General features: G+C 45.2%; 1 protein-coding gene across 5 annotated transcripts in view; it reads left to right on the plus strand.

Moving 5' to 3' along the window:
* The first annotated feature begins 10,976 nt into the window (after positions 1-10,976).
* Positions 10,977-26,279, plus strand: part of rnf24 (ring finger protein 24) — a 35,064-nt gene continuing 19,761 nt past the window's right edge. For 3 of the 5 annotated variants that reach the window (XR_001162550.3, XR_001162551.3, XM_031560489.2), the window contains exons 1-2: positions 10,977-11,392; positions 24,947-25,330. Coding sequence is in view for 1 of the 5 variants with exons in the window: in XM_031560489.2 (XP_031416349.1) it covers positions 25,329-25,330 (2 nt within the window). In the remaining 4 variants the exon portion in view is untranslated. Of the gene's footprint in view, positions 11,393-11,412; positions 12,498-24,946; positions 25,331-26,279 lie in introns of those variants that run through there. The other 2 variants (XM_012831799.3, XM_012831800.3) reach the window with 2 other exon arrangements.

Below are 26,279 nucleotides of genomic sequence, written 5' to 3' on the forward strand. Positions count from 1 at the left end.
TCTCCAGTTTTGAGAGGTGAAGTAGCATGGGGTGAAAAACAAGGGTTTTTCATATTGGGCTGAGGGTAACAGATTGAGTGAGGGGGCTCAGGTCAACATGATTCAGTTTCCTTCAATGAGTTTATATTTTTTATTTTGAGTTCATAGTGTTATTTTAGGTGTAGACACAGTGAGAGAGAGAGAGAGAGAGAGAGAGAGAGAGAGTTCTAGCATTAGGAGGGAAGTGTAGGACAGATGGGGCTGGAATGCAAAGACAGAAGGGACTGCTCACTGCTTTCCCAACCCAAAGATTCAATGGCCACCCTGCTACCAGAGGAGGAGGCCTTCATGGAGCTGAAATTGTTAGATAATATTGAATAAAAAGTTAGTAACAACTGTAGCTTGACCGCAGTTCACCCAGATCACCCTCGTCTTGCCAATATTTGCAGAATGAGAAGCAAGCTACAATCCATCTGAGTTCAGTGTCAGGAAAGGATACATTCCTTCTTGCCAAAGCCTCTCACATTGAATGAACCGGAAAAAAACAGTCTTGTATGCTCGGTGAAATGTTTTTCTTTGCTCACTGATTCTTTCTTTTTCGCCCCCATCTCTTTTCTGCACCCCAAATCAGACCACCTATTGCGCAACCCTCTTGGCCAGAAGCCCCCCCTGATTGTGATGAATTGATTCAGAGTTCCGTAACCAAGCGAAACACTAAATCCCAGGCATGAATGCTACATCTCAGCATGTTTGCTGTACCATGGAAAACAGAGTAAGATGCAGACAAGTCAGCTGGCTGCTTGCTCGCCTAGTTTTAAGCAGCTTACATAAGAAGGGCTTAGAAATGGGTGAGCAAAAGTGCTGTTTAAACTTAAATAGCACTCCAAAATAATTGCAATGACCCCTTCCACAATGTCACATTTATTTGCTGTTTACATATCTACAATGGTGGAAAACACACACACACACACACTCACACACACTTTCATTAAGGGTATGAGAAAATATCTTCCTGAACTGTATGATAATAATAATACCCTAAATCTGAGTAAATCGTAATGGTAGTCATTTCACAGAAATTGCTTAGTGGATTAGGGTTTTAAAGGAAAATAATATGGGGTATGAATGGTTAATGTATCTTTTGTTTCTTTGATTATTTTCTCATCAAGGACACTTTAATCGCTTTCTCAGAGAATGTTCCATACGAGAAGGTTTTACAATTTATTTTAGGGCAGAGATATATTTTGTGGGGCTGGCGAAAAGGTTTCCATGTGAGATCACCATGGGAAAAGGAAGGGAGAGAGTTTCCGTGGTGAAAATAGGAGGTGAGAGATAAAAACAAATGTATATATTGATGCCTCTCAGCTTTCCATTCGTTGCTCTGATAACACTGTTAGCTGTCAGCTGTCAATGTTAGCAGCTATACTAGCTGTTAGCTGTCATTCTCATATTCATCAGAAAGGGACACTTTATTCCCAAATGACCAGATGCTATCCAGTAGGTGTAGGTGCTGATCGCATGTTTGCAGATTTGTGCCTGTTTCACTGTGGTGCAGCATGTGCACGCTGTTGGCCAGGCATCAGAAGTGAGAGAAAATAGAAAGCTCTGTGATGATGACCTATTTTATGTTCTGCTGTTACACAAGACTGTCATGTAAAACCAGCAAAATTCTGTCAGTAGCTACAGGCCCTCTGTTTCCTTCTGCTGTGAAGCAGACTCCAGCATGACTAATGATGCCTTCTGTGCATATAGTACTGTATACACAACAAGCTGTGATCTATTGGGTCACACTCTCCGCTTTCCTCTTCCATGAGATCCAATCTGAGGATAAACAACACTCCAATACTGAACATTAAGCAGGGAATTAACATTAATGCATTAAACTACCTATAGTCGTCATTCACATCCGCACCTGGGAGTGCCTTGCATGCTACAATATTTCCACTTTAAGATGAGATGCAGATTGATCGGTGGTGATCCACATGGAGGTATGTATCTCATTTGATACACTTTTGTCGAATGTGACTTACACTGACTGTTCACTTCACCCCTATCGCCCAGAGTACTCCCAGAGACATTGACCCATGACCTTAGTCTACCAACTGAGAAATATACAAGAAATATAGATACAATATTCATAAAAATAACTAAATGTGAGAAAATGCATAGATGATTTGTGTCAGTAATAAAATGTTGGTACACTTTCTATCGTGTCTTGTGCTGAGTCATGTGCCATTTTATTGGTAATTTGTCAGACCAACCCATCCCTCCTGCTCTCCCCTGTCTCAGCAGCCTGGAGTGATGGTCTTTGGTCATACTCAGACCTGGCAGAGGAGGCAGGTAGAATCAGGGACAGTATGCGCACTCCAATTCACATGACGACTCAGACACAGGCATTATGATGCTTTGGTTGGGGACAATTGTCAGGGTGATAACTTCAACAACAGCAAGTAGAGGGCTGTTCAGGGATGCAATCAGATATAATCATCTAGGAAACTCAACTAAATAGTTCAGAGAACTGTGTCATAATAAGAAAAGTAACAATCACTTGGCCCTGTAAATGTAGCCACACTTGATGTTTTTGGCTGTTAGGAGAAGAACTCACTGGTGTGCATGTGTGTGTGTGTGTGTGTGTGTGTGTGTGTGTGTGTGTGTGTATAGCCTACACCCTGCAGTGTGTGGCCATCCTCTTTGCCCCTGCACTTTTCTATTCTTAGGGTGGGGAAGCTGGGTGTGTGTGTGGGTGGGTCTGCAATAACACAAGCGGCATCCTGCCTGGACCCAGAGAAGGAAAAGCCTCCGTGCGGCCCACACCTCTCAAACAATCGTCTGACGTTCATCTTCAGCCTCTGATGGTGACAACGTGACTGTGGGGGGAGAGGAGACCTTTAACCTGCCAGGTTGAATTCAGGGCAACAGGGGTTTATTTTAGACGTGTGCACAGGAAAGGGATGAGCCTGACGGCCTCCTCATCCTGACCTCCTCCCAGTCGTCCTACTGTTCAAACGCAGCATCAATCAGCGACATCCACACACATCAGAAGATCCAGGTGCTTCTCATCACTATGTGAACCATTTGGTGCTAAACGTGCGTGCCTAGGTACAGCATGAGTTTCTGGCATGTGATGAAGAATGCTGATGTTTGTGGGGAGTTACTGTGCACAGAGTGCTTTCCTTCCTCAGATTAGGGGGCTTATGTTGCAACTTACATTTTTTTTTGTTCTCTCTTCTCTTATTCTAAATGCGGTGTTTTGGGAAATTCTGTGCAGAAGCACAAATTATCAAAGGATGTTTAAATTACACTCAGATATACAGAGACCGTTTTTCATCTTCTGTGATGTGATTTCCAGAATTTGCCGATATGTTTTGTGCCTTCTGTGAAGATAATTTGAGCCTTTGGTTTCTGAAGAAGAAACATAAATATACATACCGCATGGCTGAACACAGGACTAAACATGTAGGTTGAAGGACTGTATTGCAGTTCATCAGTGTGGTACGCAGTAGAATGACCTCATAACATTTCACTTTCCATACTATGTTCAACTCTATGAACAAAAGGGTTTGAATCAAAGCCCATTGCATGTGATTATGAACACACTTAGTCCACAAACCCCTCGCTCTGAGCCTGTGTGTGTTTGTCATATGAGTCCTGAGGTGAAGGCTGGTACTACAGCACTGCCTGCGCTCTGAGCCTGTGTGTGTTTGTCATATGAGTCCTGAGGTGAAGGCTGGTACTACAGCACTGCCTGCGTCAGGTAGGACTCGGATATCTGTCAGCTGGGGTGTCATGTATCAAAACACAGGGCTCAGCTCAGCATGTGACTGGCAGTGCAGTGAAAGGTCAAGTCAGCTGTACCCACACACAGGCAAGACTGTGTTAAGAGACTTCAGAACGGTCTTTTGCAGTGTGAAACACCAGCTCCCTTCACCCTCTCCCATCATATTCAAATTCACATCTAGCCATTCAGGCTATTCAGGTGTCGATGTTCATCATTATGGCAAATAATAGCCATAAGACAGTCACATGGTTTGGCCCAATAGATGCGGTAAAGTGGTTGTGTCACAAAACTGATCTGGTGACAGTTACACTTCACAGTGCAGAACTCAGATGCTCCCGTGGTCTCATCATAGCCATCATTGTTCCATAAACATTCGATAAACCTCCCCCACACAATCACACTCTTAGACCCAGGGCTCGGAGGACTCATGTTCCAACCGCCCCAGGAGCTCAGCTCCCCATGTCCACTAGAAGTGTTCTCTCCCGATGGCAAGTACAGAGAGAACATTTTAACACATACACATTTAAAATGCCACCTCAGCGACACCTCTCTGAAACTCACCCCTGGACACATTGTGCTCAAGGTCAGCAGTCCAACAACAAGTTGTGAGGGCCGGAGTGACAGGGAATCTGCAGTAAGGAAAAGGGACTGATGGTGCTGTTTATTTTCTAAATGGGCCTGGGTGTGTGGCCCGGGTGTGGAGCCAGTAGGGGGAGCACAAACATATGGACTCCCAATCAGCTGTAGATAGGGTCTCCACACCCTCTTTTATCTCCCCTCCACACTGACCCTCCCTGGAAGGATATACAGCCAACACGCCCACCCAGTCTACTGCAGCACTAGAGTGCTGCCAAACACAAATAACTCTGGTCTGAAGACATCCCACAGCCCAATAACACACACACTCACATACGCACACACACGCACGCATGCACGCACACACACACACACACACACACACACACACACACACACACACACACACACACACGCACACACACACACACACTGAAAACATAACTCTGAGGGTTATGCTGGAGCTGGAGCTGAACATAAAAGAATATTACAAAGCAAGGATAGGGATTTGTGAGTATTTCTTCAGAAAGCGATTAACAGTTTGTATGTGTGTGTGTGTGTGTGTGTAATCAATTCAGTTTGCAATTCATACCCAAGCCCTCAGACAAAAGAAAATATTACTGAACAAATCCCTTTGGGTTTAAAACGGTTGGCCCGCTCTGAGACACACACAGCAGTGAGGAAGTGAGACCCAGGACCTCCGACATGTTCTGTTTTGTCGGCAGCATGTCAGCATGTTCATGCATGCCACTGCAAGTGCCTGAGTGCATGAGTCAGCTGTCCTACGCATTACACCAGCACTTTTACTCTGTGTCTCCTCTTGGTCACATCTTACATCTCTTCAGCTCAGCTCATTATGTGCAGCCTGCTATTGGGTGGGATCTGTTTAGTCTGGTATGCAGGGCAGCACATATCACTTGCTGATCAAGTATTTTTACACTAGATCTAGCAAGATGATAGATCGGAGAGTGCTTGGTGCCAGTCAAAACATGCGCAGGACGGACACGGTCTACAGCCATTACAGGCTCTCATCTGCAACAAGAGGGCAACAATGAGGTAGAGAGAGAGAGACAGAGAGAGAGAGAGAGAGAGAGAGAGAGAGAGAGAGAGAGCGAGAGAGAGAGAAATTGAGGGAGGGACAAGGAGACACAAAACAGACTGGGACACGACCTGAGTTTTAACACAAACTTCTGTATAGTTTTGAAAATGTACAATTTTGTCCGGGATTTTTTTTCTATTTCTTACTCTTTCCAAAAAAAAGACTACAGCTTGCATTTTGTAGAAATTCCCAAATCACACCTAAACTTCTTTTAAGCTTACTTATGATGTTATATGCAACACAATCATTTGAGGATGAAACAGCAAGACTGTTTTACAGATCATGGTCTCTGTGGTGTCTCATTGCTAAAAGCACTAAAAATTGTTACAAAAATAGTCTCCTCCATTATTTAGTTGTGACAATCTGTTATATTCTGCAGGTGTCATTTCTGACATCTGTTCCTCAGTCATCTTCCCTACAGCAAAGGACACAGAGCATGTGATATATATGTTCAATCCCCCCATTAACTAAACAGAGCACAGAATGGGTTAGTTTCACAAAAGAAAAAAATAACAGTTACATAAGAAATGGTAAGGTAAATGAATGGTTGCAGACTTTATTTAAAACACTGTTGCCAAATCTCTGTAAGAGCATAGAGGTGGTCTCATACGAGTCTGTCTCTCTGCAAACGCAGGGATGATGCGGGAGAAGACACATGGAGAGACTCAAGGACATGAGCAGTGTATGATAGCATCCTGCCCTGCCCCATGTGAGACAGAAGTGACCCTGGGTATACGGAACAGAACCAAAACACTTTGAACCTGTTAGTGTTTGTGTGTGTGCACGTGAACAGAATGAGAGACAGGGGGAAAGAGAATTACGGAGAGAGAGAGAGAGAGAGAGAGAGGAAGCAACGAATTCATGGTTACAGAAAATTCAAACACATGCAGCTAGAGTAGCATCTGCTGCCACTGGTGGCTCGTGTGAGTACATGTGACTCTGAAACACCCAGCCAGCCAGCCAGTCAGCCAGTCAGCCAGCCAGCCCACAATTGAAAACCATGGCAACTTCACATAAAAGCTCCAGTTTATGTAACTCTCCAGAGGTAATACTCCTGGACCATCACAAATAACAAAAGGCCGTGTGAAAAGAATGAGCCGAGCCATACATCAGCCCAATTAAATGAGGGACGCAGAGGCTGGTGAGGAGGCACTGATGTGGAGCACAGGTCACAGCACTTTGGCTTTAGTGGAAGTTGGTCGCCACCTAGAGGCCATGATCATGCTACACTCTCATCCTCTGATAATCACCAGAAGGACCAGCAACAGACTACAGAGCTAATCCATTAGCTGTATTTTAAAAACGCCTTCATTACGTCTCTTACAGTCCCGCTGGGATGTATGCGTGACTTTAATTGCTGAAGTATAAATTACATCATTAAATTACCTAAATAAAAACCTACCAAGAGCCCAGATGGCACTGATAAAAGCTTGCTTACATGCTAACTGCTAAATAAATCTAAAAAGATACGGAGATAAATAAAATACTCAAGTTGTAAAGTATCAAAATAAAATACAGCAACCACAACATGCATAAAAAAAACTACAGTATTTTGCATTTTAAAAATGTATATATATATATATTGAAATATATTTCCAAGGCAACAGGACATCATCTCACAAACCTCCACTCAACCTTGTTTGATCATATTAGACAGCTTTTCACTGCTTAACAAGGCACGTTAAAAATCTGTTTTGAGAAGCACTGTATCATGTTGGGGAGTATTCCAGCCAGCTTGATGGCCATAGCCATGTCAAGAAGGTATAGCAGACATCATTTTTGTGACATTAAATCAGAGAAGACAAATGTGACATCAATCTTTCACTTTCCATGTGTCTTAAACAAGCATGGGCAAAGTGTTCAGCAGATGCACCCATGTGATATCCTTTTTTGTTTGGGAAAATTATTTTCTGTATTATTTTTTATGCAAAATACTACACACTACACTATTTCGATATGACTTCAAATACATATTTTGAATACATGTGTCAGAAATACTGCCCATCCCTGCTCATATTCATATCTGTACTGCTTATTTTGGAAATCCATATTGTAATACACGGCATTATAATGCGGGTGATAGGATCTTCCTACATTACTTTCTTCAGTGGTATAGTTTCCACAGCTCACCGATCTGCCCTCCGCTGTTTCTGAATGCTACTGGCTATCCCTGCAGATTTGCCACTGTATCAATGCATGTATTGAGCGCAAGGCTCACAGATGTCTAAACCTAATTGCCATCTGGTAAATTGTCTTTTGAACTAACAACAGGATGAAAACTAGGCTGAACTTCGACTTAGAATTCACCAACATGAGTGGAGAAAATGTAAGATTTTAATAAATCTAGTTAAGTAACTGGTAACTATCCCATAAAAGCATTAATACACTGAAGATCCATTGTATAGTCATGCCAACAATGCCTTCAGCCATAGAACATTCTACCGTCATCTGATGATGATCTATCATGAGATTGGACATTCTGATTGCTAACATACATGCGTGCTCTGTGTGAAATCAATCTCTCTTAGAGTCTCTTGGGCTGTATCATTACAAACTACAAACCAGGAAATGACCTTTTGGGTACACTGGACATGAAAGGGCAGAGGGGGACCTAGGCTGACCCTCGCGACTAAAAGACACCCCACAGCCCGATAACCAGATCTCTATGGGTCTTTGTGTAGATCGTGACCATGGGCATATCACAACCTTATTGCTGCCTCTGTAAGTATATACAGGCTGGGAGGTGGGCTTTTACATAATGTTATATAACATAATGCTGTGCCGTTCAGACAGACATTATAGGGCTATAAACATCCCAAACATGTCCCAAAATCAACCTCTGTATTCATAACCAAGCCATCCCTTCTCTAATAGAAAAAATGACACCATAGGAACCACCAATGTAGACACTTGTGCCATTCATACATGTAACCATTTCAAGGTCATGCTTGCAATGATGCATTGCTGGCACTGATGGGTAATTACCTAGGTACAATATGTACCATAATAATGCAAGTTATATTAGTAAGTACTATTGCCATACATTGTTTTATATACTGGTGTGTTTTGGCATTGTTTGTAGACAGCACCTCCAGTGACCTTTGCTGTAGTGACCTATCTCACCACTAGAGGGAAGCAGTGCTATAAAAGTAATATGTTTGGCGGCAGTAAAGTATAATAGCATACTCAAAAGTGGACACTGGCCTAAGAGCGGCAGAACTTTTAACGGATTTCCGGACATTTTGTGAATCACTCTACAGGTGAGTCATAAACCAGTGGAAAACAAGAAAGTGAAATACCCATAAATACCCCAAAACATCACATAAATTCTTTGTTATTGTTCAACAACTGACATATAAGGACACTTCCCTTCTTTTGTTCCTCACTCCTGCTGATCTAAACTCACGAAAAGAAGAATATTCTTCCTCACATCGACACAGGGATTGTTCTGTCTTGAAACTTTCATTTAATTAATGTTGAAATGCCTTGTTGGCAGGTAGTTCATATGTTAATTGCCCTACCCACAGTCCTTCTTGACTGGTCTTGATGGACCTCTTAGTCTTTGTCCAGTCTGTGAGACATTTCTCACCTCACAGTCAACACGGCTTCAAGATTTGTTTTGCAGACTCTTTTTCTCCCTCAATCAATTCTGAAGGAACATGTTATCCAGGGTATCAATAAGGCTGAGATGAAAGGTTCAGGGAGTTTGCAGGCCTACTATGTGCCATAAATAGATCAGTCTCCATGCAATCCCCACAACACAGGGGCACGGCCAACTGTCATGTCATGCAAGAGAAATAAAATCTATTTACACGAAATCATATTCCTAATAACACATAAGCAAACATCAACATGTTCAGACCAACACTACAAATGTGAAAGGTCATCAATTGAACTGAAGATGCCTCAGTACTAACACTTAAAGCAGGGTAGGAGTTTTGGTCTTAAACTAGCAAGCTACCTTTCTTAAAAGCATGCAAAACCCCCATGGACTTTTGAACTGTTCCATGAAAGCTGTCGAGATTCAGCATTATTCAGTAAGTTGAACTGCTATGACAAAAATAAAACTAGGAAGGTGACAGGAAAGTACAGGACAGCAAGGATTACTGTTTTGAGTCAGCTGCCGTCCTAATAGGGGTGGAAATGTAGATCTGTGTATACTCTTCATGTCTCAGTGGTCATGTAAATGTCAACACCATCAGCTCTAACGACGACCGTAAAACATTTGTGCGTTTAGGAGCTACCCTTAGGATGTTCATTTGCATCAGAATGGGTGCTTTCTTTGAGCAATTGAGCAAAATAGGCTTTTGATGCAGACTTCTGCCAAAACTAAGGTCTAAGGTTTGAGGGCCTTATGAGCAAATGCCGTTACAAGTTACAAGTGCAACATTAAATAGCAGACATAATGGTCCACATGAAGAGAGAGCGGCTGGTGTTTACTTCATATCTGAATTGACATTCTGTTACTAGGCTTCCTGCTCGCCCACACCCCTTTTAATGGCCAGCATGTCAGGGTTACTAGTGCCAGTCTACTGCCAGTGTGCCACGCTCAATAAAGCCTTTGTGGGCACTGCCATCCTTGTCTCTTGCTCGACCCCCGGCTGCCCATTCACTGGGGGCCACACGATACGCCCACTTGGCCTTCTCACAATATAGCCCTGTCATAGACATCTTATTGGCATGCAGTGGCACTCATTATTACAAATCTGCTGAGGATGCCTGCTGCACCTCACAGAGAGATAGTTTGAGACTCTCATAATAATAATAATAATAATAATAACGTAATATATATAAAATATACATAATTAAAAAGAAAATTCATAGTAAGTAATTAAAAGAACAAAAAAATAATATTTTAAACAAAGTACACAGTACATAATTAAAAGATAAGCAATATAATTAAGTTAAGAGTAAAGTGCAGTAAGAATAGATTTATTATATAGGATTAGAGCGCAATCATAGGCACATGAAAAGACACATGTTTTTTTGCCTGGATTTAAAAATGCCTACATTTTGGGCATATCTAAAACATGGCAGTTTGTTCCAGTTGACAGTTAAATGCTGCTTCACCATGTTTAGTTTTAACTCTGGGCTCTACTAGCTGACCTGGGTCCATGGATCCAAGAGCCCTTCTCTGTGTATATTCTTCAAACATATCAAAAATGTATTCTGGACCTAAACCATTTAGTGATTTGGTAGTAGCATCACTTCTATTCTATTTTGTAACTAACTAGAACAAGATAACTTGTGCGAACAAGATAATTCGGTTATCTTGTAAGCACAAGATAATTATCGTGTGCGCAAACCACAATCACGGCACGGCCTATTTGTTACTACAAGATAATAATTTGTGCGCACAAAATGTCACCTCGTGTAGTTTAGGGGCCCCACACTAGACCATCTCTCTACCATCGGGATTTTAATCGGTTGAAACATTCTTCAGTACACGTAGGGCATGGTTTGTCTTATTTCTGTAGCGGCACAGCAACACGACTATGCATCCCCCTCCCTCTTCCCCCCGCCCGTTTGCATCCCCATGTACACACTGGTCTTGCCTCTGTCTGTGTTCAGCCGGCTAGGAGGAGGGACCTTGTCGTGTGCTACGTGCAGAATTGTTCGCTAGAATCGTATAAAGAAATCGACCAGCCAGTTTGAGAGACCTGTCTTTAAACAGACAGATATCATCTAATGAGCATATCGTGTTAACCTTTATTGTAGTGGGCAAAAGATTATTAAATGCAAGTTCCTCTGTATTTGTTTTGTTTGGTAAAGTTAAGTGGCGAGATAGTTTTTGATAGCAGGTAACGGTAAGCAAGTGGCTTTTACAAACGGGTCTCGTTTAGAACCCTGCGTATTTCAAACAGGTTAGATAGCAAGCCTCGTCTCATCCGCTGGCACGCGGCTTATCTCAATCCATTCTCGTGGTTATCGGGAAGAAACGGGAGCTGAGAGATAGAGTGGTAAGTGTTTTCACTTCAGCCTGCCTTTTGTACTAAAGCAACCAATGTAAGGGTGTTAACACGATACATCATTTTGCTCCATTTCATCTCGTTGGTTAATTTGATGCGTCAAAATCTTCTCCATCTCTGCTTAGACTTTAAATTACTATTGTTTAGCAAAACAATCACAACCTCAAAATCAGATTCTGAGCGATTTACCCCACGCCCTCCTCGAACTGAGAAAAAAAATCCTGTCTCCATGGCAAGCTAGTGCGCTAACGTTAAAGATAGTATGCTAGCTAACCTTACAATATTGCTTAGCGTAGCATCCACTCCTTCACAAGTGTTAGATAAAATAAGATGTTGCCACTCCATTTTTTTAATTTATACCTTGACGATATCAACGAGACATATCGCTTATAACGACATAGTATATGACGTATGAACGAGCTAGTTGTTAAAAGTTGCAGCTTTTAGACTAACATTTTACTCGTTCTAACTTCGTATTGGATAGTGTTGATAACAGTAACGTTTGCTATCATTAGCACAGGCAAGCCGTTTTGTGTGCCAAAGTGACTGTTCTACATTCTTTCGTTTTCTTGTTATCCATGAATGTTGACATCCTCATTGGCAGTGTTTGTCTGACAGTCGTAAGCTATTACAAGTGAACCGAGTTGACTTTATAAGGGTAGAAGCAAATGACCTTTCATTCACAATAGGATAACGAGTTACTAGCTGTGGTTGCGCTTGCAACAGAGTGTTCCAGATCCAGCCTCATAGCTGTCAAATCCGTGTGCAAGCGGACATTGCTACTGACCACGTGCATGGTTACATAAAATAAACAACATAACGCAGTTGCCCCTGTGATTTCATTATACTTTGTTCGAATAAGGTGTATTTTTTGTCGGAAGTGGGTCTGTGGGGGGTGGGGGGATCCGTGTTGATGGACGTTACTGCATGATGTCAGCGCTTAACGTTATAGCGGGGAAGCATTATAGCGTTTTCATTCCGCCAGTTATGTTTACGTGCAACTTCGGGATAACATTATCCCATTAGGCTTATAAACCTCGACGGGCATCCACATAAAGTCATGGTTATTACATTTCTGGATATGACATCACAACAAGTATGTATGCATCGGCATGTATGTATGTGGGCAAGCATGTATTTGTTTATTTATTTATTTAATATAATTTAAGTGTATGCAGAACACTAGCCCATGCATCTAAGCCCAGAGCAGACAGTCAAATGCATACAGTTACGTGTAGGTCCCCCCAACCCCACCCCCTTCGGGGAATGTCTATTAAGAAGTAATCAGGGACTTGTTATTTTGCACAATGTTCAGAGATGTCAGTTTTCTTTGTACCTTTTGGCTGCGTAGGAACAGGCAGTGAAAAAAACAACCCCCCTTGGAGAAGGGGTCAACTGTCTTTCCTGAGGCACGGTCTCAAATTATGAAAATTAAAGTTCTCTGACAAAGGGAATTTAGCCATGAGAAGATGACCCCAGACCTTTCTCTAGTGCCAAAATATTATGCACGGAGGGACAGGACAGTCTTTGGTCTTAGGTTTGTTGATGATGTTCAAATATCGTTGTCTATTCTGACTTAGGAGTTGGCAAATGAAATAATGTGCATTCTGAAATCACGAGTAAATTAGCTTAGTGTGGCTTGTTAGTTTCTGCAAGTTTGCTTTGGTGAATTGGATTCAGACAGATTTAGTCAAAAGACATTTTCATTTCAATGAATGCCATATCTACATTTCAGAAATGTCTGCTTGTTGATGTATACATGACATACAAATTGGAGTTTGTGCACCCTGCTAGTCACCTGAAATGGCTTTAGCTTTTGAAATCTTACAGTTGAAAATATAACCTACACAACCATTACCTAACAAGAAGCATTGAACCGGATTTCACATGCTTCCCAATACCGGATACTCACCCCAAAGGCTAGTGAGAAACTGGTTTTCCGACAACGGTAACAATGATTTGTCCCTCTGGATTTAAAAAGGTGACTTCACTTTGCATATAGTGAAGTGCTTGGCGTGGTTGAAAGTACGTTTTTGTGGTTAACACATGAAAAGTCAAGTATGAAAGAAAGGGAGAGCCTCAGGGCTTGTGGTCTCTCCGAAAGTGTTTGATTTAGTGGCTGTTTGGCCAGATGCTGGTAAAACAATGTCATTGTCATTAGACTAAGCTGCTATCAGAACTGTGTTATTTGGTTTAACCATACACGGGAAGAATACTACCTTTTGACCAGCTCCTGATGAACTAACAAGGTTTAGGGTGTCCCTAAAGCACTGTGTCCCTCTTCACTAGCTCCACTTGTAGGCATTATCTGCCTGATGTCCTTTTCTCCATTTAAAACTGACTGAGGGAACTGTGCAAGAGTTCTTGCACGTGTACATCTGCACCTGTGCATATGGAAAGTAAAGGACCTGACTGACCATTTCCTTGTTTCCCAGCATCTGGTTAAATGTTTTATCTGTTTTGCCAGTCTGATTGAATGTTTTATCTTAAACCTCTCTCTAGCGAGTGTACTAGGGTCTGACAAGTGTAGATTATACTTGACGTAGTATTGCTATTAGCCTATTGATTCCTCGAGTCATCCTTGAGTCATCAGTAAGCCTGTCAGAGATTAACATCATAGTTTAAGGTAGTAGAAAGACTATAGAAGGAAAACCATCAGGATCAGAAGCTAACAGTCAGTCAGCTTTGTCAGTTGTTCTGTAGATATTAACTGTTGGCAGGGTTTGGGAGTAACTAGTTACATGTAGCGGAGTTACGTAATTAAATAACAAAGTAAATGTAATCCATTATCTTGTAAATGTAATCTTTTTAATCCGTTACAGTTACTGAGAAAGAATGTAATGACAGTGAGTAATCAAAATGTTGGTAATTACAAAGGGGTTACATCCAAATATATTTTTTTCTAAAAAGCTGTGAAGCGTTTATTTAGAGCTTTAATTCTGTCGCTTTGCATCTTTTTGCAATTAGGGTTTCTGCCTTAGGGTTCTAATTTATGGCGTGTCTGTATAAAAAAGAAATTTTCAGGATATTGGAGCTGGTGGTGTATTTTCTTGGCAGTGTCAGAGAAATGTTAAGGTGCTGGAACACTTGTGCGTGCAAACTGTGGCGTTGACACGGCGGCGTTACCTTTTATACTTTAGCTAGAGGCATGTTTGACTCTCTGAACTCTTCTCTTATAAAACTGAAAGTTTCTGGTCTCTTATTAAACTGAACGTTTCTGGTTAGTGTTTGTGTTTATTGCTAGTGGTTGGCAGCAAAACTAGCCTGTTACCTAACGTTAACTATAGGTTAACAAAAGTTTTGTCATGGTAACAAAAGACACTCATTATGGAAGTGTTTTTGTTTTCATCAGGAAAAGATGTTACGTGTGTGCACAGCCTAAATGCAAAGTTTTGTAGGCATGCACCGATACCACTTCTTTCCGACAGAGTACGAGTACTTAGATTTGTTTATTTGCCGAGACAAGTACCAATATGAGTACTTACTAATTTCCTATGTCAGTGTTCTATCAATTTCTCCTACCCAACTGATTCCGGTAGGCAAGTCCGAGGGCAGCAAAAGATGACAAAACACCTCTTGACCGCAGCTGTGATGTTGCCTTGAAGTGGTAGTGGAAGTGCGTGGTATTGCATAATGGAGTACATGAACACTGGCATTGCTATGGGTGCCTCCCTAAAGTTATGACCCTCAGGTTTTCATCAGGTTAGTAAACCACACAAACGTCTCATCTTTTCCAGTCTCCCTCCACAAGTTCTGTGCCATCTGGGACTCACTATGGATCATGGATCATAGAGATGCCTGTAGAAATCGATCTCCTCATGGACTCATGCCTCCAGCGTGTTCATCTTGCATATTCGGTAACTTACAAAAAACAGGTGTGCGACCAGCCAAAATGCCACCAAATGACATCACTTTTGGTGCACGCCAAATTCCCCTTTAGGCTGAGTATTGAAGAAGACCTAATTAGGAGGTCTGGGCCATTTTGCCATATGAGGCCGTATCTGGCTAGACTGAGCACAGAGTAGTCCTGATTAACACATGTTTCAGTCACACAAACACTGGCCTGTATTTTTTTTGTCAGCCCATTGAAACATAAGAGTTTGGCCATCAATCAAGTGAATGCCAAGCTACCATCATGTGAAGTTTAAAATAGATTTGCCCCAGCTCCCTCTTCAGAGAACAAGCTGAATAAAGACATAACTGAGCTAATATGAGATCTGAAATAAAGACATAACTGAGCCAATATGAGATCTGAAATACAGTCATTCACCTGCTCAGCTCAGGTTTGGAGAGAAAATGACATTTAGCAGCCCACATGTTTGTCAGGTTTACTCTTTACAGGATGAACCTATCCCACAACAGGTCTGTAATACTGAGATGTGTGTGTGTGTGTGTGATAGAGAGAGAAAGAGCGAGCGAGAGTGTGTGTGTGTGTGTGTGTGTGTGTGTAAGAGAGAGTGAACGAAAGTGTGTGTGTGTGTGTGTGTAAGAGAGAGCGAGCAAAAGTGTGTGTGCGCATGGGTTAAGGTGTGAATCAAGGCCATGATAAGTGGAGCTGTATTAAAAATAGCAGTGGGCTCTGGCTTGTTTATGAGTTTGTGAAGCTTGACAAGGGTTAGGAGCCCTGTGGATAATATAAGGCGTCTCCACTGAAGGAACTTGTGGGACTTTCGAGTATCTTGATTGTTTACGGGAATGGCCCAATGATTGTTCCTGTTTGTCTCTTCCATTTCCATTGCAGTGCAGGAACTATCGCACCGACAAGTTGACATAGCATAGGCATTTTTTTCTTTTGAATGCAACGTCAATTCTAAGCACGACCAAATAATGATACATTTCTCCAGTGGCAGCACCAATATTAAGCCGTTGAACCAGAGAATTTTGTAGGATTATCCCAAGGTTGAGTTGGCAGTTGTATTTTGCTATACAGTTGCCATCACTCGGACAAATGGTTTCATGGCAGAATGACTTGATAAATGAAGATACCAGCGCCACTATTGTTCAACTCTGTAAGCTTCTTTTGTTGTATTTACCATGTAACTGTATTTAGCGTGTAACACACTTGCTGTTTTAAAAATGGTGCTTATTCTGGTCGTCTTCCACTCACATTGTGTTTAACCAATAAACGTCAACCATCACTGCAAGTGCCACCTAGCAGTTTGTGGGCTACACAGCAGTACCTACCCCGTAGTCGGTACTTATTTGCCCCCCAAAAATGATCCTGAAAGGGATCCTACAGGGGCCCTAGAACGTCCTGCTAGTTCCTGCAGTGGAAAGGAGCCTATGACCCTTGGTGGGAATGGGGGGGGGGAGAGGGGAGAGAGGGAGAGAGCTGGGAGTGACAGCTGTGTGTGTCAGTCCAGTGCTTGTTTGCGCCAGCTTGTGTTACTGTGTGAGCCCACCGTGGACGAGGCAGGGGAGAGGAGGACAGAGGTGGGGTGAGGGTGAGGAGAAATAGAGTAATGAGGGACACACAGGCAGCGAAAGGTCAGGCCATAAAATGTTTTGAGCTATCGCTATCTCTGGTGCAGCGCTTCAGCTCTCTGCTCGGTCTGTGCATAGCAACAGTTGCCATTTGTAACACTCAAAGGCACCCACCACTCTCACAGACACACTCATGCACACACACACACACACACACACACACACACACACACACACACACACACACACACTGACGCACACACACACTTACGCACCCACACACACACACACACACACACACCATCAGCTATGCTCCTTTGGTGCAAGATCAGCCCTAGAGTAAAGTGGATTAATTAGCTGCTTCAGCAACACCATTGCCCTGGATTAGGAGTTGGATTCATCCTAGATTAATCCTGATGCCCTCACACAGTGCCAAGGCAACTGTATGTGCCCCCCTGGCAGGACTCTTTCTCGTCACTGAGACCGCTGTGTTTCTTCACGGGACCCCAAATGAGGGAAGTTCAGGGTCCAGGGCACACAGTCACCGCAGCGTTGGCTCACCGGCGTCACCAGTGTGTGTGATGAATGAATCAGCAGGGTTGTTGCATAAGAGTGTTTGCATGTGGTAGCGGCATGGGCATCCTCTAGAACGTCTACTAGAAGGAGTGTTGTTGAGTGTCGGTTGAGTTAGCTTCATTTTTTTCGGACACAATGCTCAACACAGTGTGGATGTCAAAGAGGATTGTCATGATTGATGTTTTGATTGAGAGTCCCACAGACAAGGAGCTCTGGGCAGGCATCCAAAAAGCGGTGTTGCAGGTTAATATGCCAGGTAGGCACTCAAAGTTTGCCCCTCATGTCCAAACAACTTGGTATCAGTTAAAGTTTGACCTACTTATTGTAAAACTTGGCACAGGCGTGCCAAAAAAATTTTGAAAAAAATGTAATTTGTGGGGGAGGTGGAGGTACTAGATATTTCAGGGCTCCTGGGAATTGTGTTTTTCTTGAAGAGATGCTTGGGGGATTGTGCTAAACGTTGAGTCTGTTTAAACACACGCCCAGTGCCTGCAGAGGACAAAGGCTTGCCTTTCTTCTGGTCTCTCAGGCCCCTCAGCTGCATTTAAAGAAGTCTTAGAAGGCTGACATGCTTTCCTCCCGTTCCCTTCCTTTCTGTCACCCTCAGAGATTTTGGATACGTAGTTATGCTCTACTATTGTCGTCAAACTGACCCAGTCACAACAATTACACACACATGAAGGCTGTGAATAAGCATTTCCATACGCCCATACCCGGTCATCAAAAGCTTGCTCTTCAATTTCAACAAGTAGATAGCCAACAGGAGTGTGTGTGTGTGTGTGTGTGCGTGTGTGTGCGTGTGTGTGCGCGCGCGTGTGTGTGTGTGCGTGTGCGCGTGTGTGCGCGAGTGTGTGTGCGTGTGTACACACACGTGTTTTAGCTAATATGCAGTGTCCACATTTGACACCAGCCCCTGTTCAGAGCTCTGGGGCGGGAGGACTGTGTGATGGTGTTGTGCTCTGGCATATTAAGTTTCAAATGTGCACAGCGCATGGCTGCCTGTGGCTGCCAGTGGAACTTTCCACTCCAGAATCAGACAGCAGCTTTTGTTCTGGAGCAGAGGGGCTGGCCACAAGGGCCTGAACATGGGCTTGAGCTTCAGCCGCTGTTGCGAAAGATTACAACTAGTCAGCTTTTTCATACGAAATAAAGCCAAGAAAGAGAGGAGGGTGAAATACTAAACAGTCCCTGGAAAGGGTGTGTGTGTGTGTGTGTGTGTGTGTGTGAGCTGGTTCATGGGAATATGGGGGCAAGTCTTGACACACACACTTTCATCACTAGACACCAGAAACTCTGACATTGACAGTAGTTTGTATTTGTGTCCTGTGATAACGCAGTATGTTTACCTGGTGTCTTCCGGAAGTTCATACTGGTTTAACGGTGAAGGTTAATGACCTATACTGGCAGTGAACAGGATACATTGTTATTGATCGCGTTGGAAGGCTATCAGAGGTGTAATTCCCCATGTAGAGGTGGGGTAACAAGGAGGCTTACAGCTCAATATGTTTTGGTCTGGATGTCCCTTCACTGTTTATCATCCTGCGTGGGTGACTGGTCAATAAGAGCAGACTCAGGTTGACTCAACAGGCAATCATTGATCTGTGGTTTGGGCGCACGTGAGACCGCTACCCCTCCTCTTTGGGCTGCTCCCGCAGGAGAGGCCCAATCCTCTGGGTGGAAGTTTACTGGAATGATCTGCACAGGGCTCCCCTTTCACTTTGGCTCTGTCTGCTGGGAGAGCTATGCGGACCAACTTACAGGCCAGTTTGGCTCCGTCTGCTGGGAGAGCTATGCGGACCAACTTACAGGCCAGGTGATGGGAGTCCAGGCAGTTCTGATGGGAATCTCTCTCTCTCTCTCTGCTCATGATTCAATGCTGTGGCTCTTAAACAAACACACCCACATGCAGTGTCAAGTACACAAACAAAGTGCAACACCATTGTGGTCAATCCACCCCTAACTGCCAGTGGTTCTGAGGACATTCTGCCCCTTTGACATTTCATGCTGGCAGTGAAGTGGATGTTGTGTGTTTGCGCGTGGGAGGAAGCTTGCATAACACACAATTCCTAGAAGAGAGATTCCAAGCCCACGTCGTTCTGCAGAAAATATGACATGTCCCTTTGTATTTGAGTACTGTTGGACTTGGTGTCTGTGTGCGTGTCTGCATGTGCTTGGACGAGTGGGTCCATGAGCCTTGGCTCAAGTGAATAAAGAGGAAGAGAATCCAATTGAGCATGGCGTTATTAGGTCTTAGGTGGCTAACGCTAACGATCGCTAGGCCTGCCCATCAAATTGAACCCAGGCGCTTGGGGACATCTGTTTCGTCTTTGAGTGATGTGTGAACTGTTTGTGGAGTGAGAAACATACTAGGGGCTGCCAGGCAATGGTCAAGAGGCCCTTATGTGTCTGCCCTTCAGTGTGTGTGCACTGATTCTGCTTCGCTTCATTCAACACTGATAAATCTACTCTCTCTCTCTCTTTCCCTCTCTCTCTCTCTCTCCTCTGTGTTTAACCACTCTCCCCCCTTCTGTGGCAAGAATAAATAGTAATTACAAGAAAAGTGACCACATCTTGATCTTGTCTAGATCCTGACTAATTTGAATCTCACCGCCCGCTGATCAGGCCATAAGTCAAGAAGAGTGTCCTTGTGCAGAAGTATGAATGAGAACGATCCTGCACAAGTCAAAATGTAGTGGAAAACATCAACTGTACTAGAAAAACGTATAATTTATGTCCAGGGTTTTGTGCACTGTGACGGGGCACCTGTGTGACCCGCCACTGCAGCCTGTAGGCTGCTGCTTTAGTGGACTGGGTACAGGTGTTTTGTGTGTGTGTTTTGCATGTTCGTGTACATGTACAGTTTATATGTTCGTTATGCTCGTCATTCTGTTTAAAATAACCACACCGTGCAATGTCTTGTCTCACGTTTGTTTGTATGTGAAGATGGCGCGATTAAGCGCAAGCTTTAAAGCTCTTTATAACTTCCGGGTTAACCCGAGTTATCTTTAATTGTTGTTGGCTGCTTTATCATGTGTCGGCTATGCCGTCACCGAGCCTGTATACTACGTGAGTGTAGTCCATTTTCCCAGCTATGTGGGACATTTGTTTGTTTAAGTATGGCTGCTATGAGTCACAGGTGTTGGTGCCTGCCATTGACACACCTGAAATCAATAATTGGCATGAGCCAATTGAGGTAAGGGTCAAGGCTACTTAAACCTGCCTTTTTCTTTTGTCCAGGAGAGTTGCCTGTTAATAGGACGTAAGTCTTTGGAGCGCTCGCGTGGACTAGATACTTTGGTCCTTTTACTTGTCTAGTCGACTATTGCTAATTGCTTATTTGTCAGTGGCTATGATGCCCATGTTTGTGTCTTTCTGAAAAGTTTCATTTATATTTATTTGTTATTGTTATTGTTTTTACCGCCTTATGGGCCTTAGTTGGGTGCAATAAATCCCATCTTTCTAACCATCTTCAACCTCCTGAGTCCTCCTTCGAGTTTTAACATCTTGCTCAAGACGCAAAGGCTATCCCGACCTTTAACATGCACACTTTATGTAATATGTAGCCTTCTTAGCAGGGTTACCTTGTGTACCCTTCACCTCAGTGACCTCTGCTAGGAAGAAGCCCCTCTGGGCGCTGTTGGCTCAGCGGTTTCCTCCCAGACTGTGAAGGGGGTCTGCTCTCACATGGCAGCTCCGTGGTCTATTTCAGTAGCGGTATCATCCCGCGTGAGCTTTACATAAGCCCTCCATGAGTACTGAAGCGTGAGCACGCCAGAGGGGCTGGACGTGCCACAAACCTCCACGTGCGAAGGGAACTCAACCTGGCACCATGAGAAGATCGCTTCCCTCAGAGCAGTGCCGGAGGCAGACACACACACAGGAACCGTGTTCAGACGGCCAAGGGGGTTTGACGAGTCTCACCGCCATGTAGCCTGGACCAGGCAGTAGCTGAGGCGCCTGCCATGGAGGATTCTGTTGTATAAACACTCGTACAGTCACACCTCCCTGGAGGAGCGGACGATCCTCATCTCATTCACCTGACTGAATGGAGGATGAAGGGTTCACAGATGTCTTCCTTTAGCAGCATTGTTGGAGTTTAGCCCAGGGCTTAGTCTTATTGTTGTCCAGGACACCAAACACAAAGGCTCTCAGACAAGATGTGTGATCTATGCTTCAGTCCGGAGACAAAGATGCACACACACACACACACACACACACACACACACACACACAGAGAAAAAAGACCACGGTGTGGTACAGGCCTGCAGTGTGTTACGTAATACTGCTGAGGGTACATGTGGGAGGTAGAGAGAGAGAGGGATAGAGTGGGAAGGAGAAAGAGGTTGGAGAATTACAAAGAGAGAGAGAGTGAATAAGTCAGTGACTACTTCGCCAAATAACAACTCCATACAGACATCCTTTGTGTGGCCACAGAAGGCAAGCAGACGGCTGTGGACACACTGAAGAAAGAGCCTTCCTGCCACGACAAGGAGCCGCGGGGGTTTGTCCGGGTCTTTCCTCTCAGCTCGCTCCCCTGCTGACCAACATGCCGAGGGCACGTCACACAGGTTACTCAGGCTCCTCAGGCTCCTCCGGCTCCACAGGCTCCACACCTCTCTGATGATCTCCTCTCTGGTCCTCAGGCTCCACACCTCTCTGATGATCTCCTCTCTGGTCCTCAGGCTCCACACCTCTCTGATGATCTCCTCTCAGGTCCGCAGTCCCTCTCTCCCTCCATCACTCTCAGGCTCCACACCTCTCTGATGATCTCCTCTCAGGTCCACAGGCTCCACACCTCTCTGATGATCTCCTCTCTGGTCCTCAGGCTCCACACCTCTCTGATGATCTCCTCTCTGGTCTGCAGTCCCTCTCTCCCTCCATCACTCTCAGGCTCCACACCTCTCTGATGATCTCCTCTCTGGTCCTCAGGCTCCACACCTCTCTGATGATCTCCTCTCTGGTCCTCAGGCTCCACACCTCTCTGATGATCTCCTCTCAGGTCCACAGGCTCCACACCTCTCTGATGATCTCCTCTCTGGTCTGCAGTCCCTCTCTCCCTCTATCACTCTCAGGTCCGCTGCTCTGTCAGTGCGGCCGGGGGCTTTATTTTTAGCCATCTTAATGGCAGTCGTATGGAGAGTGTCGAAATGAAAGAGAGCTGATGTGTGGGGGCTTTTCTCGTGCATTACTATGGCGACGACCGCGTCATGACCAGCATCACGGCACACAGGAGGAGACTCGTCACCATGTGCAGAACTTCTGTCAGTTCTTTTAATAATGCACTAGTTCCTGAATTAATTCTACCTTTTTTTACTTTTCGTACTGGAATGAAGGAAACTCCTGGTTGAAGAGCTCATTTTAAAAGTAGCTTGTATCAGTGAGTCATTTCATTTCTATCACACACACGGACACACACTCCTTAGCTAGCCACACGTATGACTGGTGTCATAACTAATGTGTGAGAACCGGGCCTGTCTTTCCACCAGGCAGAGCAGGCTCTGAGGGGGTGCAGAAGGGTCAGATCCATCCCCACTCAGGGGCCATCGCTTCTCAGGGTGGAAATGATTGGCCGTGCTCTCAATGGCCGCTTCACAGGACGACCTTCACTGTCAGTGTCCTGAGAGAGAGAGAAAGAGAGAGAGAGAGAGAGAAAGAGAGAGAGAAAGAGAGAGAGAGAGAGAGAAAGAGAGAGAGAGAGAGAAAGAGTGAGAGAGAGAGAGAGAGAAAGAGTGAGAGAGCTAAAGAGAGTCAGCTTGATGCCACCAGTTTTTCTGTCTTTGTCCCCACGCCTTCAGAAAGAGAGGGGAGACTGACATTCTAAAAAGCAGCAAGGCTGACAGAGGAAAGAGAGGTATGAAAAGATCAGAAGAAGAAAGAGGAACTCCTTTTTTTTCTGGTGAGCTGCTTCCCTGTGGTGGGGAAGCGGACGCCGTGCCTGTGACTGACGCCTCAAAAGCACTTTTTCTGTGGTGCAGGTTGTTTACCAGGATAGGACAGGGCAGGCTGGCTCATGTTCCTGAGAAGCACAGTGATCTACAACTCTCTGGATCAGCAGCTCTCAGTCTTTCGCAGGCAGCCATTAAAGGATTGCTTGTGTGTGCGCGTGTGTTTGATGGGGGTGCCTGTCACTAAGATCAGATGGGTGCTTAAATCTTATTGCCTGTGTGTCCTCACTGAGACCTCGCTGGTCCTCTCTCCCGTAGCGCACTCACCCCCAGCACCTTCCCCTAATGGCCTCTTTGCTGTATTGACATTTACTTTTACTGCGTTCGACCGCGGCCATGCATGTCTGATTTGGCCTTTTGTGGAGCCCATGCAAACAAACAGTATCAGCAAATAAGTGAATTTGGATGAAAGATGGCCTTATTATTGTGGTGGCCCCATATCAAAGCCCGTGTTTCAGATGCTTCAGTGACTCAGTGTCTCCCAGTCTGAGACCCATCCTGGATTGGCAGGCAAGCATTGTGGAAAAATACAGGCAGCTTCAGTCGTCACGCCAGAGGACCTTGAGGGTGATGGGTCATAAACACATACAAATCTGAGGATACAAACGATTACACCATAAAAAAAACCACAGGTCCTTCTCTGCACCTGTCTGTTTTGGGATACGCAATCCAGGGAAAGAGGTCATTCCCGCCCTGATCAATCCAACAGTGGCTTTCTAAGATCAGTGCTAACAGCCTGTGCGTGTGTGCCCAGTTAGCTTTCCCCAGGAGGAGACTTGCATAACTCAGCGCATCACAGCCAGCTGCAGACAGAGCAGCTCTTTATATGGGGCCCCCACAGGCGGGCATGGACCGGATGCCCATGGGTACACCACAGCCGGATCTGGAGCCGGAAAAGCAGGGCAGAAGACTGGATCGTTCGGAGGTGGGGGGTGGGGGGTGAAGTGCTCTTCACTGGTCCAGGTCAGTGGTGGGCGGCCCGTGGGACTGCACTCATCCGAGGTGCGGTTGTACAGCTCGGAGGGGGGTAGGGCTCTGGAGCTGCAGTGCACAGCCTGGTGAGCTCATCACATCGTCATGTGATAGCAGGGGGGAGGATGAGTGTGGCTTTTAGAGTCTCTGCTTTTGTGATGCCAATGATGATTCTTTCAATAACCAAACCAACAGGGGTATTTATATAGTGTGCTACCTCGGTGTGCTAAATCATGCACACACACAGACACATACCCATTCTGTCAACGATATGAGAGAGGAGACTACTCCCCTGCCCACCCACTTCATTCATCAGAGCCATGACTATGGTTGTATGAGTTTTGAATGGCTTTAAGCACACATACATTAGAGAAGAGTTTAAATAACCTCTTCAGTATGGAGTCTCTGTCCCCACCTTTCCACTGGAATTCCTCTGTTGCCCAACCTCTGTCTTTTTTCCCCCCCTATCAGGAAGATTTGAAAATCAGATATCCAGTTGAAATGCAACGTACTTTTCTTGAACGTACCACAGTCTTGTCTCAGCTAAGCGGCAGGAATGTGACAGTGAGGAGGAATGTGGAGTGGAAATGGCGGTTGTGAAGGTTGACGTCCCCCTCCTCTGCTGCAGGAGTGGGGGAGGAGCGCACGAGTGCAGGAGTGAAGAGGCAGGAGCAGCTCCTCCTCCTCCACCACCACCACGGCTCTCTGCGCTCACTGATCCAGCATCAGGCAGGAGCAGCTCCTCCTCCTCCTCCACCACCACGGCTCTCTGCGCTCACTGATCCAGCATCAGGCAGGAGCAGCTCCTCCTCCTCCACCACCACCACGGCTCTCTGCGCTCACTGAGCCAGCATCAGGCAGGAGCACCTCGTACACCACCACGGCTCTCTGCGCTCACTGAGCCAGCATCAGGCAGGAGCACCTCGTACACCACCACGGCTCTCTGCGCTCACTGATCCAGCATCAGGCAGCAGCGCTCAACACTCCTCTGGCCGCCCAGCCTTTTAGCTATGTGATTATTACACACACACACCAGACATGTACGCACGCAGCACCACACACACATCTTCCACTGTGAACTTGGTGAACTCACCCTGCATGGATGGATGCTCCTCCACCTTAATGGAATGCCAGACTGCATTGTGTGTTGTGCTCTCATACTCACTTTGTTCATGTCAGATTACTTCCAGAGCACTTACTATGTCCCCTGTCCTTAAGTCACTTTGTTAGTGTGTGTGTGTGTGCGTGCGTGCGTCCGTGCGTGCGTGCGTCCGTGTGTGTGTGTGTGTGTGTGTGTGTGTGTGTGTGTGTGTGTGTGTGTGTGTGTGTGTGTGTGTGCGTGCGTCCGTGCATGCATGCGTCCGTGTGTGTGTGTGTGTGTGTGTGCGTGCGCGCGCGCGTGCGTGCGTCCGTCCGTGCGTGCGTCCGTCCGTGCGTGCGTGTGTTTGTATGCGCTCTCCATGTGCATATCTGTGTGGACGGTGACATAGGCATGTCTGTGGGCCATGTGGCCTCGGTGTGTTTGCGTGCCCAGATAAGTGTTGATAAAGGCCAGCGCTGGGCTTTGTGTGCTGGAGGGGGAAGTAGACAGAGACGGAGTGTGGGCACAATGCCAGTGTAAACGGGCAGCATGGGCCAACGCGGGGCAGAGCATCAGCCCTGCCAGAGAGCGCTCAGCTAATGTTTGTGAGCGCAGCGCGCAGCCAAGAAGGGGATTTGAGGGCAAGGTATTGCTCCGTTAGTAGGGCGGGAAGGTGTGTTTGGTTTGTGTGGGGAAAAGAAACAAAGAGGCTCCCACTCCCTCCTCTTGGTCGGCCCGCTGGGGGTTGAGCTCTCTCCGAGTGAGTTATTGATTTATGGATGAGATTGGACTCCAGACTGCATGGGCTTTGCTTGAATGGCACTGTAATGAGTCTGTTTATATTGCCACACGTGTGTGTGTGTGTGTGTGTGTGTGTGTG

This window comes from Clupea harengus, chromosome 22 (genome assembly GCF_900700415.2).
Source record: "Clupea harengus chromosome 22, Ch_v2.0.2, whole genome shotgun sequence".
NCBI classification, from domain to species: domain Eukaryota; kingdom Metazoa; phylum Chordata; class Actinopteri; order Clupeiformes; family Clupeidae; genus Clupea; species Clupea harengus.